At 40.9% G+C, this 21590-nt stretch overlaps 1 protein-coding gene and 1 long non-coding RNA gene across 5 annotated transcripts in view; one reads left to right on the top strand and one right to left on the bottom strand.

Moving 5' to 3' along the window:
* AK9 (adenylate kinase 9) overlaps positions 1-17553 on the top strand; it is a 174707-nt gene extending 157154 nt beyond the window's left edge. For all 4 annotated transcript variants that reach the window (XM_065543206.2, XM_074036850.1, XM_045391667.3 and 1 more), the window contains 8 exons: positions 3070-3216; positions 3324-3544; positions 11231-11427; positions 12486-12655; positions 12888-12986; positions 14938-15040; positions 16285-16399; positions 16830-17553. In XM_065543206.2, the coding sequence (XP_065399278.1) occupies positions 3070-3216; positions 3324-3544; positions 11231-11427; positions 12486-12655; positions 12888-12986; positions 14938-15040; positions 16285-16399; positions 16830-17032 (1255 nt within the window). In that variant the 3' untranslated portion in view covers positions 17033-17553. The remainder of the gene's footprint in view (positions 1-3069; positions 3217-3323; positions 3545-11230; positions 11428-12485; positions 12656-12887; positions 12987-14937; positions 15041-16284; positions 16400-16829) is intronic.
* LOC123573061 (uncharacterized) lies at positions 1775-15950 on the bottom strand. Its single transcript, XR_006697808.3, has 2 exons — positions 15813-15950; positions 1775-3193 (listed from the first exon to the last, which is right to left on the bottom strand). It is a non-coding gene; the product is annotated as an uncharacterized lncRNA (long non-coding RNA).
* Positions 17554-21590: the final 4037 nt, after the last annotated feature.

Raw genomic sequence — 21590 nt, 5'->3', positions numbered from 1 at the left:
ACTTCTCTGATGGCCAGTGATGATGAGCATTTTTTCATGTGTCTGTTGGCTGTATGAATGTCTTCTTTTGAGAAATGTCTGTTCATATCCTTTGCCCACTTTTTGATGGGGTTGTTTGTTTTTTTCTTGTAAATTTGTTTGAGTTCTTTGTAGGTTCTGGATATTAGCCCTTTGTCAGATGAGTAGATTGCAAAAATTTTCTCCCATTCTGTAGGTTGCCTGTTCACTCTGATGGTAGTGTCTTTTGCTGTGCAGAAGCTCTTTAGTTTAATGAGATCCCATTTGTCAATTTTGGCTTTTGCTGCCGTTGCTTTTGGTGTTTTAGACATGAAATCTTTGCCCATGCCTATGTCCTGAATGGTACTACCTAGGTTTTCCTCTAGGATTTTTATGCAAATCAAAACCACAATGAGATACCATCTCACACCAGTTAGAATGGCAATCATTAAAAAGTCAGGAAACAACAAGTGCTGGAGAGGATGTGGAGAAATAGGAACACTTTTACACTGTTGATGGGATTGTAAACTAGTTCAACCATTATGGAAAACAGTATGGCGATTCCTCAAGGATCTAGAACTAGATGTACCATATGACCCAACTATCCCATTACTGGGTATATACCCAAAGGATTATACATTATGCTGCTATAAAGACACATGCACACGTATGTTTATTGCAGCACTATTCACAATAGCAAAGACTTGGAATCAACCCAAATGTCCATCAGTGACAGATTGGATTAAGAAAATGTGGCACATATACACCATGGAATACTATGCAGCCATAAAAAAGGATGAGTTTGTGTCCTTTGTAGGGACTTGGATGCAGCTGGAATCCATCATTCTTAGCAAACTATCACAAGAACAGAAAACCAAACACCGCATGTTCTCACTCATAGGTGGGAACTGAACAATGAGATCACTCGGACTCAGGAAGGGGAACATCACACACAGGGGCCTATCATGGGGAGGGGGGAGGGGGGAGGGATTGCATTGGGAGTTATACCTGATGTAAATGACGAGTTGATGGGTGCAGCACACCAACATGGCACAAGTATACATATGTAACAAACCTGCACGTTATGCACATGTACCCTACAACTTAAAGTATAATAATAATAAATAAATTAAAAAAAAAAAAAAAAAAAAGAAAGCTATGCACTTGAGCTGTCGCTTCCATTTACACTTCTCACTTTTGCTCCTCCAGCATAGCCACGGGCCATACCCAGTAGTAAAAGCCCTCCCCATGAAACCTGAGGCCCTGGTCTTGAGCACAGTTCACTGACCTAGAACCCCCCTAATTTACTCAAAGTTTTCTATTAGAAGCCTCCTTGCCTTTCCTTATCTGTGACCCATAATTAAGTCCTTGAACAGTTCTCGTGAGTTCATTTATTGGGGAGCAGCTTCTGGTTTGTCAGACTTTATCCCCAGAAAAGGCCCCAGGTCTTACCCAAATTGAATTATCTCCTCCCTGGTGTTCAGCTTTGCATAAGATGGACCTCAGTGAGGCAATCATGGTTGAGTCAAAAAGATTTCATTCCACCTTAATACCAGGACAATGACTGCTCATTCACCCGGAATTTCCCTAATCCTGAGGGCCACTCAAGTGACTCTTCACAGAACAAGTAAATTGAGCTACTCTTGATTAAAAAAACAATGGCACCCTCATACATTCTCTATGAGGCCAGCCTAGCCAACAATCCCCTCTGCTGTAGAATTGTAGGCCAGTGCCTAGAGACTCAGCTGTTATTTAAAAAAAAAAAGCTTCAGTTGAATTAAATTTAAAGGAGTTTAATTAAGCAATGAACAATTCACAAATTGGGCAGCCCCCAGAATCACAGCTGATTCATAGAGACTCCAGCGCAGCCACATGGTGGAAGAAGATTTATAGACAAAAAATGGAAATGGTGTACCGAAATTGGCAGTGAGATACAGAAACAGCTGGATTGGTTACAGGTTGGTGTTTGCCTTATTTGAACACAGTTTAAACACTTAGCAACCCATGAGTGGTTGAAGTATGGCCACTAGGATTGCCCAGGACTCAGTTATTGTTATAGGCACATACTCCTAAGTTAGGTTTTCAATCTTGTCTGACTATTAAGTTAGGTCACAGTTCATCCACAATAACTCAAATACAGAAGTGTGGCCATATTTAGTTTGCTTTAACAGCTGGAAAGCACTGAGGCAGGGCATCCTGTGGCTTAGGCCAAACCAAGCTCCCTGATGACCACCTGACGCCAGCATGCCCAGCTTGCTCCCACCTCACAGGGAGTTTCCTGACCTTGGGGGCTAGATACTATAACCAGCCTTTTTTTCCCTCCTCTCAGTTTGTTAGTGACAATCTCATTATCTCAATTTATTGAACTAGTTTAAATTCTCCTAGCCATTTCTGCTCAGAGGCATGCATCATGGGTCCTGATGGAATGATTCCCACCCAAATATTATAGGGCCACTCTCACCAACTCTCCCCCAGCTGCACTCTCAGGCTTCTCACAGAGCATTTACTGCAAAAAGCAAGCTTAGAGCACACTTTTTTTTTCCATATTGGCTTAGTCTCTTACTAAAATACTACTTCTTGAGCATCTAATATGTACCAGGTCCTACTCTAGTTGCTTTACATACCTGGTCTCCAATCTTTAAAACAACTCTAAGAGTTAAATATCATTTCCTCTCAGAAAGTTCAAACCAGATTTTAAATCTAAAGTTATCTGTCTGTAAAGCTATACTCTTTCATGTTTAGATTAATAGCACCAATTGAACACAATGTTCAAGGTACTGTGGGAGTTATCTCTCAAATTCTGCCAAAATCTATCTCCAGCATGCTGAGTGTAGAAATTCAGAGCTCTTTCCTATGCCCACCTTCTGAACTGTGTTTGGATGTGTCCTGCCCACCTCATGGCTCTTGGCCTGACTGAGATTAAAGATGCAGAGATGAAGAGGGCAAAGTGTGAAGAAAATAAATTGAGTTACATAAGGAAAAGCATGGGGCTACTCCTAAAGAGACAGACTGGTTCCAGAAGACAGAAAGGAAGTACAAGAGAATTTTAATTTTCATGTTTTTCCTTGTTAGTGTTGTCATCGATGGATATCCTGTAACTAAACATCAAATGAATCTCTTGGAAGCCAGGTCAATCATTCCCATGGTCATCTTTGAATTGAGTGTGCCTTCCAAGGAGATTTTCAAAAGATTGCTCCTAGAAAAAGAAAATGAACAAAGGTAACGTGCATGATGAAGACGACAAAAAAGGAATAAACTTTAATCATACAGATGAAAAAGATATGTTTTGAACAGCTTTCTCCATTCCTTCTCTGTTTCTCTATTAGATTGCCTTATCCATTGCACAATAGCACACAAATTATAGCTGTCCATAATGTAAAGTATCGCAAAAATATTGGTGAGATTAGGCAATACTATCAAGAACAGCATCAGAACTGGTATGTGATTGATGGATTTCACAGCAAGTGGTGGGTATGGAATGAAGTCATTAAGAATGTTCAAATGGTGAATAAATATATGCAGACATACCTGGAGAGAATAAAAGCAGGTAAGAAAGCACTTTTTAAGGTAGAATAAAATATTAATTTAAAGTGTAAACATGCCTGACTCATGTTACTGTAATTCATTCCATTTGAACATGAGTCAGGCATGACTTAATCAGTATTTTATATATATAGTTATTATTCAATTATTGTGATGCTATGGTCTGAATATTTGTATCACTCAAAATTCATATGCTGAAACCGAATCCCCAGTGTAATAGTATTAAGAGGTGGGACCTTTAGGAAGTGGTTAGATCATGAGGGCTTGCCCTCATGAATGAGATGAGAGCCCTTATAGAAGAGGCTCGAGGGAGCCAGGTTGCCCCTTCTACCACATGAGAATACAGCGAGAGCACCATCTATGAGGAACAGTGCCTCACCAGATACCAGATTTCCTGGTACCTTGATTCTGGACTTCCCAGTCTCAAAAACTGTGAGCAATAAATCTCCGTTGTTTATTAATTACTCAGTCTGTAGCATTTGGTTATAGCAGCCAAAATAGACTATGACATGTGGGCATGTTTGTCCTAATAAATGACTGCCACTACCCAAGCTATCATTTATTGAATGGCTCTGTGAATCTAGGACATAAAAATAATGCATGATCTCTCACTAAAAGGGTATATAGTGTTTGGAATAGTAAGAAGCTATTTTTCAGAATGTGTGGAGTAGTTATATGGGTCCATGATTGCAGAGCAAAATTTGATTTAGGAATCTAGAATTAAAATTATTTTTACTATTTACACCCATTATAGTATGATGTAAATGTTGAGTCCATAAAAAAAAAAACTGAACTTGCTCATTAAAATGTCTTTTAATCTATATTAGGAATTCACAGAAGCACATGTTTGATTATATATTCTCATTAGTTTCTTGACTGTTCTCTGAAAATACACAAAATACAAGGAAAGTTATCAACATCTAATATCTCTAAAAAGAGTGATGACTACAAAGATGTGATCTGTAGGGGTCTCACAGACATCTGTTTCATGATTTTGTTTAATTTCAGAAACTACAGAGAAGGTATGATGAGGTTTATGGGAGCAATGTGACTAAGAGAATCCTGTACAAAGAAAAATGCAGTGAGGATTCCAATAATAACTGCATCACTGTATCTTCATTTGCTTCATCATGTGGGCATAACCAGTATCTCTGGTTCCTGTTTGTTTACAAATCTGTTTTCACCTACAGATCATAAGGCATGAAGATAAAAGTGCAAGGGAAGGGAGAATTGAGTTTTTAGAAATATCTCAATAAGCTCTGGATGGGATCGCACTGGAAAACACTCCACAGCAGACTTTGAAGCGAAAGCTGTGCCTCACTCATCTTTCTGTTACTCTATTTCACCCTCCCTGTCTTAGACTGGGTTCCCTAGAAACAGACTCAAGATGAAAAGTCACGTGCAGAAGTTTTACCAGAAAGTACTTTCAGGAGTAGAGTTGCCAGATTTAGCAACTAAAAATACAGGACACCCAGTTTTTTTTTCATGGAGGAGTCTCACTCTGTCACCCAGGCTGGAGTGCAGTGGTGTGATCTCTGCTCACTGCAACCTCCCCTTCCTGGGTTTGAGCAATTCTCGTGCCTCAGCCTCCTGAGTAGCTAGGACTACAGGTGTGCACCACCACGCCTGGCTAATTTTTTGTATTTTAGTAGAGACAGGGTTTCACCATGTTAACCAGGCTGGTCTCAAACTCCTGACCTTGGGTGATACACCCCCCTCTGCCTCCCAAAGTGCTAGGATTGCAGGTGTGAGCCACCATGCCCAACTGACACCCAGTTAAATTTAAATTTCAGATAAACAATAATTATTTACTATAAGTATATCACAAATAATTGCATAGGGTATACTTATACTAAAAACTATTAATATTCATTGCTTATCTGAAATTCAAACTTAACCAGGCATTCTTTAATTTTATTTTTTGTTTTTTTGAGAGAGGAGCTTGCTCTCTTCCCCAGGCTGGGGTGCAGTGGTACAATCATAGCTCACTGCAGCCTTGATCTCCTAGTCTCAAAGGATCCTCCTGCCTCAGCCTCTCCAGTAGTTAGGACTACAGGTGCATGCCACCATGCCCAGCTAATTTTTTTTAATGTTTTTATAGAGTTTGGAGGGGGCATTCTTACTTTGTTTCCCAGGCTGGTATCAAACTCCTGGCTTCAAACAATCCTCCCACCTCAGCCTCCCACAGCACTGAGTTTATAGGCGTGAGCCACAGCACCCAGCAGTGTCCTTTATTTTATCCAGCAACTCTAATCAGGAGATACACCTGTGGACAAGTCAGGACGGTCAAATTCGGTAGAAGGAGAAACTAACCTGCAGTGTGGTGGGAGCAGAAGCCCTCAGTAGATCCTGGGGAAACACTGGTTCTGGGAGGGACCTTCAAAATGTCCCCAGAGTAGGGGGAGGGTCCAGGCTTTGTATCCTCTCCACCCTCGCATCAGCCTGTCATTGACCGCAGGCCACCCCGTGGGGGGGAGTATAACTTGTGTAAGCTGTGATAGAAGGGCAATTTCCAGTCCAGCTGTGAGCCATCAGCACCAGGGTGTCCAGCAGCTGCAGGGTGGGTGTGTCAGCCCTGGAGACGGAACTGAGGATCCACTACATGATTCCAGTGCCTGCCTCTGCCACACATCGTTTCATCTCAGTGAAATCTGTCCTGTTCTCTTCCGCTTCAGCGTCCCCTGATAATCCAGCTTGTACTCGATTGTTTGAATTTAGCTTTGATTTTTTTTCATGCTCTGTTTCCTTTTTATACTGTTCAAATGATCCTCCCCTACCAGGAGGCCAATATTTACCCTGATCAGTGAGAGGGTGCAAGGCTGGGGCTAGAGGATTAAAGAGATTCCTCCTGCCACGTTCCGGAAGAGGGTACATAGATATTGCCAGATGTCATCAAGAATATCCCAATAATTAGGGCCGGGTGCGGTGGCTCAAGCCTGTAATCCCAGCACTTTGGGAGGCCGAGACGGGTGGATCACGAGGTCAGGAGTTCGAGACCATCCTGGCTAACACGGTGAAACCCCGTCTCTACTAAAAAATACAAAAAAGTAGCCGGGCGAGGTGGCGGGCGCCTGTAGTCCCAGCTACTCGGGAGGCTGAGGCAGGAGAATGGCGTAAAAACCCGGGAGGCAGAGCTTGCAGTGAGCTGAGATCCGGCCACTGCACTCCAGCCTGGGCGACAGAGCGAGACTCCATCTCAAAAAAAAAAAAAAAAAAAAAAAAGAATATCCCAATAATTAGAAAAAGAGACATTTGGGTGTCTTTTGAGACTTGAAGTCACATGATTCTAAATTACCCTGTCACTAAACCTGTCAGGATTGGTAAGGTTCAGTACATCTGAGCTAAAGAGCAACCTAGGAGTAGATAGTATTATAATAGTATAGCACCATGTAGTATGATATAATAATACTTTGTATTTTAATACTATATACCTTAATAATGCTATGTATTATTGTACTGTAGTACTACATGTTATAGTACCACTATAGTATCATAATAGTGTAATATTCTTTGTAGAAAATCAATATTGGGACTTCTTAGCCTTTTCATCTGTATAATAAGCAACAGATAGAATAGTGTATTTGTTATCTATTGTTGTGTAACAAATTAGTCCAAAATTTAGCAACTGCAAATCTCACACACACACACACACACACACACACACACACACACACACAGAGTTCCTGTGGGTCAGAAATCTGGACAGTTTAGCTGGGTAGTCTCTCACAAAGCTACAGTGAAGGTGTCAGCCAAGACTATGGTATTTTCTGAAGGCTCAACTGGGAAAGGGCCCACTGCCATGCTCACTCGTGTGATGTCGGTAAGATTCCGTTCCTTGATTGTTACTGGACTGAGGACCTCAATTCCTTGCTGGCTGCTGTTGGCCAGAGGCCACCCTCAGTTCCTTGCCACGTGAACCTCTCCAACATGGCAGCTTTCTTTATCAAGTGAACAACCTGAAAGGGCAAGAAAGAGTGTCCGTCTTTTGTAATTGTTTTACTTAGGGCTGCTGAAACAAACTGCCACCAGCTGGGTGGCTTAAACAACAAAAATGTATTGTCTTACAGTTTTGGTGGCTAGAAGTCCAAAATCAAGGTGTTGACAGGGCCATGCTCTGCCTGAAGGTTCTAGGGGAGGATCTATTCCATGCCTTTCTGTTAATTTCCAGTGTTGCCAGAAATCCTCAGCATTCCTGAGGTTGTGGACGCATCACTCCAGTCTCTGCCTCTGTCATCACATGGCATTCTCCGTGTGTGTGTCTTTGTGTCTTCACACATCACTTTCCTTTCCATATCTGTCTGTTTGTGTGTATTTCTCTGACCCTATTTCCGAATAAAGTCATAATCATAGGTACTGGGGGTACTTCAACATATCTTTTTGGGAAACATAATTCAGGCCATAATGGTAAACTAATCTTGGAAGTGACAGCCCCTCACTTTTGCCATATTCTGTTTATTAGAAGCAAGTTACTCAGTCCAGCCCACCCATGGGGGAGGAGATTACACAAAGGCATGAACACCACAAGGCAGGGATCAAGAATACCACTGGAGTCACGTCAGATCAGCCCACCCTGTGGCTTCCAGTGATACACATGACATGATGATACGGTGAAGGAATTCACAGTCAGATTTATGTTCAGATTAATCGGGCAATTGGGAATGTTAAGTGACAATAATTTTATGTGGTAAGGTTCAAAGTCATTAATGCTCTCCTAGAAAGCCCCTCTGTTAACTCTGTGAAACACGCGCAAAGACATTCAGGAGATCCCACCCAGCTGGCTCTCAGCTCTTCAGAGAAGACCAGAACCTAATGATATGGTCAGGATTCATTCATGGCTGGTATCCTTTCTTCTGGGACTCAGAAGTTGAGTTGGGGATTCTAAGTGACCTCTGTTGACTCTGATGAGTCTTAGATGTTACCATTTGGAAAATACTGGCACTTTATCAGTTTATGTCCTGAAGACCTTGTTGGGAATAGTGCTGATACCACACTGATGATTCTTTGCTTTTTTTTTTTTTTTTTTCCTCCGAGACCGAGTTTTGCCCTTGTTACCCAGACTGGAGTGCAATGGCGCGATCTCGGCTCACGGCGACCTCCACCTCCCAGGTTCAGGCGATTCTCCTGCCTCAGCCTCCCGAATAGTTGGGATTACAGGCATGCACCACCACGCCCAGCTAACTTTTGTATTTTTAGTAAAGATGGGGTTTCTCCATGTTGGTCAGGCTGGTCTCCTGACCTCTTGATCCACCCACCTCGGCCTCCCAAAGTGCTGGGATTACAGGCGTGAGCCACCACACCTGGCCAGATTCTTTGCTTTCAAGAGATGAATGAAGGATGAGAGTCAATAAGCAATGATTTTAAATGCCTGCCTTATTGAAGGAGGGCTGTAATGCTTAAAGAAATGCCAGTTAATAAAGATCCCTTCATTTTGTGTATGTTACTTTCCCCCTCCCTGACTCCCTGTTTAAAAGCAGAATTGTGGAGAGATTGCATAATGGAAACCTCTTTGGGCATGGTTTCCCAACCATCTCCTTTTCAGGATTACATGTGACCTTTTGAAGAAGTGAAAATGGTAGTTGGTATCAGGGGACATCATCTCCTGGACCCCCACACCCTCTTCCCCAGTACAGGCAGGCAGATCAGTGAGGCAATCATGTGACATGACACCTCTGGCATGCGATTCCAAAATCCAAAAACCTCTAAAAATATCAAGTTTAGTTATAAATCATTTGAGGGCAAAACTTCACATAAGCTGACATATGGCTATTTGCAATCTTTTTATGAAACCCAGTAAGTGGGGAAGGGTCATCCTATTTGGTTGGAGAAATTTCATCTTATCGATTACAGGGTGCTTCTCCAGACTCTGTGAGGGTGTGATGCATTTCTTTTCTTTCATTTTGTTTGTTTGTTTGTTTGTTTGTTTGTTTGAGACAGTCTCACTCTGTTGCCCAGGCTGGAGTGCAGTGGCTTACTGCAGCCTCCACCTCCCAAGCTCAAGTGATCCTCCCACTTCAGCCTCTCAAGTAGCTAGGACTACAGGCATGTGCCACCACACTGGGCTAATTTTTGTATTTTTTGTAGAGACAGGGTCTCACCGTGTTGCCCAAGCTGGTCTTGAACTCCTGGGCTCAAGCGATCTACCCACCTCAGCCTCCCAAAGTGCTGCAATTACAAGCATGAGCCACTGCACCTGGCTGAGTGCGATGTATTTCTAAAATCTAAAATATTCTGAATTATCCAACATATCTGGCCCCAAGGGTCTTAGATAAGGGATTATAGTTCTGTAATAGTACATTTCAGATGAGATCATTTCTATCCTAACAAACAAAAAAGCAAACTATGATTTATGCTTCATAATTTTAGGGTTAATTTAGGACCTTCCTAGGCATAATCTTTAAAAAAGGTAAAACTTTTCCTTGGTAAAAGGACAACTAACAAAATATACTGGCTATAATAAGTCCACTCATTATAACTAAAATGTATTTAAAAAGTAATTTTGTTTTCTATAACATCTCATATTGCTTTGAAGTCCCCATTCCAGTGGAGTATTAGAGAGAAAACTCTCTTTTTTTATGTGTATACTTACATTTTTGTTCTGGGTAAGCATAGAGAGAAAACTCTTAATCTTGTTCATTACAGGAACTTGGGCACTTTCTTTTTAAAATCTACCCTTTAGAATAAAGCCAATCACTTTTGGATAAATGTTTGTTTTCCTCCTCTTGGGTGGGATCTGGGCACAGGGAGAACTTTGTGTGAGTAACATCATGTCAACAAAGTATTTGTACTTCCTGAAATCTGGCCCATAGGTTTTTTTAAATGTAGCAGGTTTATAAATGTGCGGGTATACACGTATAAATTGTGTGTGTGTGTGTGTGTGTGTGTGTGTGTGTGTGTATCATATATATAGTCTATAATAGCTAAGAACTAAAACAGCCAAAACATTCATCAATAGATAAATGGTTAAGTAAACTACTTGTGTGTTTATACAGTGGAATACTATGCATCGATTAAAAAGAATTAGGTGAATTGGCCAGGCACAGTGGCTCACACCTGTAATCCCAACACTTTGGGAGGCCGAGGTGAGTGGATCACCTGAGGCCAGGAATTTGAGACCAACCTGGCCAGCATGGCGAAACCCCGTCTCTACTAAAATTACAAAAAAATTAGCCAGCCGTGAAAGGTACACACCTGTAATCTTTGCTACTTGGGAGGCTGAGGCACAAGAATCACTTGAACCTGGGAGGCAGAGGTTGCAGTGAACTGAGATTGTGCCACGCCACTGCACTCCAGCCTGGGTGACAGAGCGAGACTCCATCTCAAAAAAAAAAAAAAAAATTAGGTAAATTGTATAAGCTTATATGAAAAGAGGTCAAAGACCATAACTGACTGATAAAAGCAAGTTGCAGAATAATGTTTATAGTATAGTTGCACAAGCATACTATATGCAAAAAATATATATGTGAATATGTAGAAAAAAGATACAAATCCAACAGTGATGATTACCTATCAGGTTAAGTATTGGATTGAAACGACGGTGATATGAATCGTAACTTTTACTTTTTACTCTCTTGTTTGGAATTTTATAATGTGTATGTATAGTGCTGTATAATTAAAATTATTTTAATTTCAAAAATCATTGTGTTTTCTATGAAAAATATATACATAATAATAGTTAATATGTTAATAATAGGAAAAGCTGCCTGCATTGACAAGTTATGTATCACACCTCAAGAGCTGCTTTCTCGCCTGGGAGAATTTGGACAGTTCTGCCCTGTCAGCCTGGCAGAATCCCAGGAATTATTTGATTGCTCTGCAACTGACTCCTTGGAATTTGCAGCAGAGTTCAGGGGGCACTACTATAAAATGAGTTCTCAGGAAAAACTGAATGTAAGTTTGTTCCTAACTCCAAATATTTACTAAGGAAAGAAAATATCTTATCTTGGAATTCATCAATAGGAAGGGATAGGCACCCAGAAACTTGGTACCAGGAGCCCCATTACTGGAACCTGTGACTCTGGGACCAGTGAAGCAACTCAGTGGTGAGTTCCAAAACTGCATCCCAGGACATAATTTGAAACATTGCAGGAGTCCAATGTTGGCCTGGGCCAGCCTAATGGCTAGGGAGAGCCAACCGTGAGCCCCATCAATGGAAGAGATGCTGAACATCAAGGGCTCAGCCCACAGGGGATCCAGGGGATTCAGGGCCCAGGGTTGCCGAAGGGAATCAGAGTCAGTAGAAATGAAGCAAGAGCTGACATATGTCTCCTGCACTTTAAATTTTTTTCTATCACTAGAACTCTTTATATACCTTATATTTCTGCTTAATGGAACAGAATATAGATTTCGTCTCATAATGTCCACAATTTGATGATTTTAAGAGATTAGTAGTTGAAAACAAAAAAAATAAAATCAGATGCCTCTGAACGTTTTATTTCCTTGGAGAATTAGAATTGTTGTTCCCTTTATTATGAGATATTTATTTATTCCTGCTTACTTAAATGGTAATCATAGGATTTTTAAAACTGGAAGTGACATTAAAGGCCATGTGTCTGGTCCACCCACTCCATTTTACAGAGCAATACCTGAAGCTGGAGAAGTTAACTCACCTGCCAAATGCACCCAACCGGTTAATTACACATCAGGACAGAAAGATGGGGCTGGCAAGGGCCTGTTCTCTCCAGTGCCTGTCGTGTAGTAGGAGCGCAACAAGTGTTTTTTGTAGGAATGAATGAATGATTGACTGAGATGAGGATAAATCTTGGATGTGATCACTTGGGAGTATTCCTGTAAGGAGCTTCCGGTCAGAGCAGAGGTTATTACAGTTTGAGGAGCGGCAGAATGCTGCTACTGAAAATGGGGAGGGTGCAGGAGAGCCTCGGTGGCCTTCTGATTGGCATAGCATTTCTGGTTTAAATCGTCTTGCTACTGGAATTCTTTTTTAATAGAAATTCTTGGAGAACCCAGAATTGTACGTGCCTCCCTTAGCACCTCATCCACTCCCACCTGCTGACATGATCCCCAAAAGGCTGACGCTGTCCGAGCTGAAGAGTCGATTCCCTAAGTGTGCAGAGCTCCAGGGCTACTGTCCAGTGACCTATCAGGATGGAAACCAAAGGCAAGTCCTGGCCCTCATGGAAGAATAGAATGATACTGCTATGCCGAAGAAGCGGTTCACGTAACAATCTTAACGTTTTGGTCATGAGGTCGCTATTGTTTAACTGGAAAAATATTCTATTTCTTCCTTGAGCTACATAGGTAGAAAAATAAAATACTTTTGACATTTTATTTACACAAGACTGCATATTAATTATACAATAGAGGTTTTGTTTTGTTTTTTGGTCTTCCAGATATGAAGCTCTAGTACCTGGTAGCATTAACTATGCTTTAGAATATCGTAATCGTATATATATTTGTGAGAATAAAGAAAAACTCCAGAAATTTTTGAGGTGAGACCATTAAATCACAAATATTTACTGAAAACCTGTGTTGCATGCAACATGCTGGGAACTGGGGAAAGGAGTGTGAGAGTGTGTGTGTGTGAGAACAAGCACTGGTCCCTGCCATCCCAAAGCTGTCCAGGGTAAGATGGACTTTGAGTGCCTGATAACAACAGAATGTGATGGACTTTAGGGTGGGGAAATGCCTGGACTTCTGAGAAAGTGTAGCCCAAAGGTCTAGCTGAATTGTGTGTGGGTGTAAGGTCAGGATAAGGAGTGGGAATTGGCTAGATGACGGGAAAGAGGGACATGCTCCAAACAGAGGGACCTACAACAAACCTGGCCTAGGGTACTCCTGAACTGCAAGAACTTCAGCACAGCTGGATGCGACGTGGAGAAGGGGCTGAGCGAAGGCGAGGCTGGAGGTGGAGGGCAGGGCCAGAGTGTGGAAGGCCAAGTAAGACCACCATCAAGTGTTTGCGGTTTCATGGACTCATACTGTGTAAAGTTTGTGTCCTCATAGTGATCCTGAGGGCAATCCGAGCACAATGACTGATTTTAAGTGAAGTCAGTGTTAGAATCAAATTTACTCTGGAGTCAGACCACTACTAAAGTGTAGACCATGGGTGATGAGGCTGCCAGTGATCTTGTCTGAGACACGATGGCATGTTTGAGCTTCTCCATAGTTATGTGGGGAAGGCAGCGGGCTTGGGACCACGCCCTGAGAAACACCAACGCATGAATGTCAGAAGAGCTTACAACGGAAACTGAGAAAGAAGAACCATAGAGACATGAAAGGAGAGCCAGGATGAGGAAGGTTGAGGGAGGCGGAGGGGAGGGATGGCATAGCAACAGGTTTAAATGCTTCTCAGAGGTCAAGCAAGACAAGGGCTGAAAAGCGTTTGAGATTTAGGGCGTGACAGGTCATTCATTGGTAATCTTGCCAAGAACGGTTTTGTCAAGTGACACGAGAGGACATGACTACAGAGCTCCAAGGAGCAGAGCTGAGGAAACTTGAGCTCTTGCCTGTAGTGCAGAGGCTACAAACGAACACAGATGCCTACAGCAGCCAGGAGGCGAGGGACCTAAGGCAAGCAGGCTAGGTGTGAAGACGCAGGAGTCAGGGGGCCTGCTGCAAACTGGACTGCACATGGCCAGCTGAAGGGACCAGCAGCTGCCCATCTACTGCTGGAAGAAGCTGGAAACCATTATTGCTGTTTAAATTGTTCACATTCCTAAACATCCATATTTGATTCAAATTTCAAAATAAAATACATGTGGATCAAATCCCATCTATAGATAAAATTTATGTGGTAGCTTGCAATCTCTAGTGAAGCCACTGTTTGAAGAAGTTTAATTATAAAAAGAGAAGAGATGTTCGTTTCTGGAAGGCATATAGGATTTAAGGAGTAAAAGTGGTTTTTCTTTTTTTTTTTTAATGGGGAATTATGAAGATTTTTAAATGCATATGCACTGGAAGGACCCAATAAAGAAGGAAGTAGCAGAGATGCCAGGGCAGGGAGCAAGCGGGTGCTGTAGTAAGATGCCTGGAGGGAGGGAACGGTGGGACCAAGGGGCCTCGTCTCAGATGGGAGGCACCTCACCACGGGAAGAGAACATGTGGGTGGCTCTGTTGTGATGGGCTGAGGAAGTCCCATCCCGATGGCTTCTCTGAGTACAGCATGGCATCTGCCTGGGGGTGAGGGGGCATTTGGGAGAGTCAGAAGTTTGAGGAAAATAAAGTTTTATATAATTGCTGTGAAAAATGAGAAAACGGAGACTAGGTGAGTAGGGCTGGGCACCCAGTTGAATGAGTGGCTGTGCATTTCCAGGAGCCCCAGCCTTCCCAGGGCAGAAAAACAAGTAGTGAACTTTATCTTCTAATAATCTCTTGTCTATTCCTATCTATACACACTGAGTATAACTGTGAGCATCCATCTAATGAACTTTGTGTTCTTAGGTCGCCGCTGAAATACTGGGAACAGAAGCTTCCACACAAGCTTCCCCCGTTAAGGGAACCGATACTTCTTACTAGTCTTCCTTTGCCTGGATATCTGGAACAGGTTCTTTTACTTAATTTTCTGTTATATATGTTAGAAGAATACAATGATTTCTTCTTTTTAACACTAATTTTCATTTTGGGAACAATAAAATTCAAGGCAGAGTTTTCTGATTTTAAGCTGCAAATTCACTCAGCCTATTTTGTTTGTGTGTAGTGGTTAAATAAAATGTATGAAAATCCCCTGCTTCCATAGCTAATTCCAAAATATCTGCACCAAAGTGAACAGAAAGTAGAGCATCACAAAATTGTTTCCATTTGAATTAGATATGTAGTTTGGTTTTTACATTTGAATTTCAGTGTCTGTGAAACTTTTCATAATTTGAAATGTGCAGATTCAGTCTGTGAGAGGGTCATTCACTCACTACTCGAAAGAGTGGAGTTATAGTGACACAACCAAACCAAAAAGCCCATATTTTGCCCCACATCTAGATAAAGTCAGTTTTATTTACTATTATTTATTTATTCTATTTAAGTTATATTTTATGTATCCAAGTATAACTTTTTAAGAATAGCAAAACTTAGCAGCAGCCAACAACTATCTTTAGTATTTTATTTATTTTTACTATTTTTAAAGCTTTTTTAAAAAAAATTCTACAAAATAAATGCTTAGGGCACAATATCAAACCTTTGTCAGCAATTCTTAACCACTCTGATTTTTTCAACTTGCCTATAAGGTTAGCCTTCAGTCTGGTTTAACATCAAAATGCCAGATGAGACCCACCCAGAGGGGAGTATTCTCATGAAGGTCAAATTTTATCAGGAGGGCCTCTTACCTTCTTCTGGGCTCTGGAATCTTGCCAGCACTGACTGTTGTGGTCTCTGGAATTCCTTGTCAGGTGGCCAAGGGTCCTCAGAGTGGGAGGCAGTCTGGCCATTTCTGAGAATGGAAGCAGATACGGGCAAAGATAACGCAAAGCCTAGGGTCCCCTTCTTTCGTCTCTTAACCTTTTGTTATAAAAAATATCAAACATATAAAAATAGAGAGACTTGTGTAATGAAGCCCATATACTCCTATCCATCACCCAACTGACACTGAGTCAGTTTGTAATTTTCATTTTTCTTAATCAAATGTATTTTGTATTTCTTTCCTGTTGGCTAACTGGTCATTTAACCATATTTATAAGCCCCATCCCTACTCCAGGGGACTATTTGAGGCAAAGAAATATTTGCCTCTTTATCTATTGGCACTAAGAAAAGAAACCAAACTCAAGTATACACAAAATTTGAATTGTTCCCTCCCTGCAGGGTATAGCAACTTCTCTAATTAAAGCAATGAATGCAGCGGGATGCTTAAAGCCCAAGTTCCCCTTCTTAAGTATAAGGAGATCTGCACTGCTATATATAGCACTTCATCTCAAAGGTATGTCTTTTTTAATGATTTACTACTCAGAACGAATTTAACATTAATGGTAGTATAAGTGATGAATAGGATTGTTAAACTGAGTTGCCTGCTTGGTGAGAGAGAGAGAGAGAGAGAGAGAGAGAGTGTGTTAGTAGCAAATACAATACAGGCCAAATATTTTAAATAAAATATCAAAGTTAAAATTCTGTTTTCAAAGTAGGGACTATGAGTAATACAGTCAGCTGTCAATAATCCATGCCATAAAGAAGGGTGAATAGAGGCAATTATGACCTAAAACAAATAATCTCCAGATTTTATTTGGGATTTGGATATCTTCTCAACCATAACTATGTAACTAACTCAATCACACATCCAGGTCTCTTTCTCTTTCATTTAATGACTCACTCACTAGCAGAAATTATTCACAATTCTGTGAAATTTTCTACAGCATTTAATCCCAAAGGTTCTGAATATACAAGAAAAAAGTATAAGAAGAAGATGGAGCAGTTTATGGAGAGTTGTGAACTCATAACATACCTGGGTGCCAAGATGACCAGAAAATACAAGGAACCTCAGTTCAGAGCCATTGACTTTGATCATAAGTTAAAGACCTTTCTCTCTCTCAGAAATATAGACCCAATTAATGGGTAGTTTACTTAGGTGATAGCAGCCTGAATCTCAAGAGTTATCTGAAAGTGATAGAGGGAAACTGAGAGAAGTAGATTGAAAATCTGGACCTCTTGGAAGTACTTTTGCCTCCTGAGCAACGTACCATGGCTGCCAGACTTCAGATGAACTCAAAAGGTCTGCCAGCCAGGAAGGAGCACTCTTATGGAAACATAAGTTTTAATACAATTTTAAAATGTATTGCTCCTTGCCTGAACTTGGATGCTTTAACAAAATAAGCATTCTATTTATAATTGCATATAGAAAATTTAAGTAACTTATTTAATAAATGTATTATTTTCCTTTTTAACATTTTCAGTAGAAAAGTCAGTCTCTGTTAAAATTACTCATTAAATGCTAGAAAGCTTTAAGAAACACAATTAACATTCTTATAAATGAAACCAAAATATGGGTTATACATTTTACGTAAGAAATTGTTTGTGAACTTTGTGAACATAAGATACTATCATTTTCCCAATAAAATAAATGGATTTTGCAACAACTGACTGGCTGCCTCTTTTCTTTTTCTTAAGTATTCATTGAAGTAAGCTTCATACCTTATTTTATAATTAGAAATTACCTGGAATTTTAAGAAGGATGAAATCTAGAGTCATTATATGACTCAGTATATGCTAGAGGAAAACTTACTAAATTGAATTTAATGAGATTTTTAAAATAAGAACAATTTTCAGCAGCAATATAAAAAGATCTGGAATATGAAACAGCAAGATTGACTCATAAGAAATAAAGCATATGACCATTAACTGTGTAACCCTGGGTAAATTTCTCTGAGCCTTCATAATCTCTACAATAGATGGTTTAGTTCTTTGATTCCTATAAATTCAATAATGTTAATTAAAAACTAGAAGACTTTTTATATATGTTTTGCATTACATATTTCATAATAAAATGATTTTTAAACAAAAACTGGAAGCCTATTTTCAAAGTTAGGATAAACCTCAAAAGCCTTTACTTTTTCAGGAGACTGGGAGTTGCCAATAGCTACCAAGTTTTGCTGGGAACTTAAGCCCCATTTTTGTTCCCTGCTCATTTCTTTATTATTATTTTTTTTTTGAGACGGAGTCTCGCTCTGTCGCCCAGGCTGGAGTGCAGTGGCCAGATCTCAGCTCACTGCAAGCTCCGCCTCCCGGGTTTACGCCATTCTCCTGCCTCAGTCTCCCGAGTAGCTGGGACTACAGGCGCCCGCCACCTCACCCGGCTAGTTTTTTGTATTTTTTAGTAGAGACGGGGTTTCACCGTGTTAGCCAGGATGGTCTCGATCTCCTGACCTCATGATCCGCCCGTCTCAGCCTCCCAAAGTGCTGGGATCACAGGCTTGAGCCACCGCTCCTGGCCCCCTGCTTATTTCTTAATGCCTGTAATTTACCACCTTTCCATCACTGACTGCAATCTACTGGCTTTTTCATTGTTGACAAGATATAAATATTCTCAGGTCTCTTCAGCCTATGGGTATGATGAGTTTGCTTTAGCAACTCATTGCTTCAGTGCCCCTGCCTTTACAAAGGGCAGCAGTCCCTGCGGAATACGGCCAAGTGTTTCTTGGGGTCTCCAGGGAGTGTCCCGTGTGCTCCAGAGAAAGTCCACACCCACTGCACATCTCCTGGGGATGAAGTTCTCTAGTATGGCTTTGCCCTGAGAACTCTACGAGCCCAAGGATGCTGTCTTCTGAGCTCTAACATCTCATGCATCATTGTTCTGGAGCTGCTGAATTCTGCACAAAACTAGGGGAAATGCTCTTTATCTTCTTAGTGGGAAGAAACTCAGTCCCTGAGCTGAGCCAGCAACCAAAAGCCATGTGATTCTCCCTTTTCACCCCTCTCTCCATAGACTATCTTCCTCTGAGTAAATATATACAACAGAATATAACAAGTAAGAGCAGTGGGGAAGGAGTGAGGAGTCAAATTTCCTAGAGTAGCTTCTAGTGCTGGACACCCTGGGTCCCTACCATTCACATGCAACTACAGTTAGCTACATTTGGGGCCTGATTTAGAATAACTACTGACACGGCTACTATTTCCCCACTGTTTTCTGTGTGGCCAGAGAGAGCGTGCTAGTGGCTTTTCATGCATTATCTCATTATTACACATGAGAAGAGCTTCCTACCCAAGATCACATAAGTACTATCCAGATTCAGACCCTGATCTGCCTAACTACAGAGCCTTGCTCTTACCCTTACCACTTCCTATACTGTAAGCACATCTTGGAAGCCACCATCACAGTGTCAGTGTTCTTAAGTAGTGTCAGTAGTGTCCTTCATGTGTGTCTGTGTGTCTGTGTGAGTGTACTTTAGAGTACAAAAAAAAAAAACGGGAGACCCTTGGGAAACTCTTCTTGTTGGAGCCTGAGAACCACTCCCCCTCCAGGCCCACTACATACGTGCACTCACACCCGCCTATCATGTTTGCTTTCCTTCTCAGGGGAGCAAGCTGTGTTTTCCAGGTCAAGGGGTCTGTGTCCCCAACAAGGGAGAACAACATTTCTGCAATAAGAAGAACACGTATCCTTTTAAAGCCTCTTATTGAGATTCTGCTTTTGTTTAGAAATGATGCTTGCATATTATTATAAATAATCCATTAACTAGCATCCCAAATATGATGAAAGAATATTCTGAACAGGTGTCCTTCCCTGTGTGAAACATTAACAGAGTGGGTGGCCAGGCCACGGTGCTCACTGAGGCTCACAGAGACTCCTTTTTACCCACCCCCATCCTCCAGCTGCTGCTCCAATCCTGGCTGCTTCAGGAAGTGGCTGAGGCAGTGCAGCTTTGAGGGCAAGAGAAACTCCAACCAGCCTATGCCTCTCCATGGCTTGTCTAGATGTCATTTTCACAGCAACAATAACTTCACCCAGGAAGGAGAAGCAGTCTCCATTTGACAGATCCTAAGTCAAACAGTAAATGAAATGTGGAAAAGTAAGAAAAGGATTTTGGAGTAAGAAAAGGATTTCCTTTTTTTTTTTTTTTTTTTTTTTAACAGTTACACTCAGATCCACACTGAGTAGATATGCTATATTTGACCATTCCTATTGCTGGACTGTGTACTGTTGTACTATATTTTAAAATGCTATGTTGAGGTTGGGCACAGTGGCTCACGCTTGTAATCCCAGCACTTTGGGAGGCTAAGGTAGGGGGATCGCTTGAGCTCAGGAGTTTAAGACCAGCCTGGGCAACATAGTGAAATTGTCTCTACAAAAATTTTAAAAATAAATAAATAAATATAATACTGTGTTGAATCTTTCCCTCTTATATTTAGTATTATTAACCTGATACAATTCTGAGAAATAAAATTCCTGGGTTAAAGGGCATGAATATTCTTAAATGGATACTCACAATTCATATTACCAAGCGACTTTCCAAAATAGTTTTAGCAATTTATACTGCTTCCAGGAGCGCCCAAGAGCACCAATTTTAATACTTCTTTACAATCATTTGGCAGTATCTTCACATTTTTTTTCTTTAATGAGTGAAAAGCAGAACCTTTTTGCTTTAATCTGAACTAATAGTAAGATTGAACATTATTGCATATGTTGGTCACCAGTTCCATTTTCTCTTTTGTGAATTATTTTATCACATCTTTTGCCCTCTAACTTATGGGGCATTTAAAAGTTATTCTGCATGGGTTCTTTATGTAATGTAGACATCAACCTTTGGTAGTAAATATATTCCATTTTTTAAGTACTAACGTAAAACCTGTTCATCATTCCTTTCTGATTTTTCTTTTTTTTTTTCATTGACATGGAACCTCGCTTTGTCACCCAGAGTGCAGTGGTGTGGCGTGTTCTCAGCTCACTGCAACCTCTGCCTCCCAGATTCAAGCAATTCTCTTGCCTCAGCCTCCCGAGTAGCTGGGATTACAGGCACCCGCCACCATGCCTGGCTAATTTTTGTATTTTTAGTAGAGATGGGATTTCGCCATGTTGGCCAGGCTGATTTTTAAGAGTCTTCTAAGCTCTGGAAATTCTTCAGTCTCTAGAAATGGAACATTCCATTCTGTTTTCTTCTACTTCTGTTTTTAAAAATATATATTTAATTCTTTAAGCCCTCTAGAATTTATTTCAGGATATGGTGTGTACTGTGGTTTTAAATTCTTCAAAACTCAAAGTACAATAATAAATACTATAGGTTTTAAACGTTTTCAATTTTATATATTTTTAATTTTATTTGCAATTCATTTGATAATCTGTTGAATTCAGGTCATTAAAATTTCACAAATTCAGTGGTGAAGGGGAGGAAGTTCAAGAACAGGATAGGAATGAGAGATACATGAATGCCTTTGTCCAGTGATTTTTTTGTTTTTTTTGTTTGTTTGTTTTTGTTTTTTTTGTTTGTTTGTTTGTTTGTTTTTGGAGACGGAGTCTCGCTCTGTCGCCCAGGCTGGAGTGCAGTGGCCGGATCTCAGCTCACTGCAAGCTCCGCCTCCCGGGTCTATGCCATTCTCCTGCCTCAGCCTCCCGAGTAGCTGGGACTACAGGCGCCCGCCACCTCGCCCGGCTACTTTTTTGTATTTTTTAGTAGAGACGGGGG

This window comes from Macaca fascicularis, chromosome 4, assembly GCF_037993035.2.
Source record: "Macaca fascicularis isolate 582-1 chromosome 4, T2T-MFA8v1.1".
NCBI lineage: Eukaryota > Metazoa > Chordata > Mammalia > Primates > Cercopithecidae > Macaca > Macaca fascicularis.
Note: the sequence above shows the minus strand (reverse complement) of the source record. Positions and strands in the feature narration are given on the sequence as shown.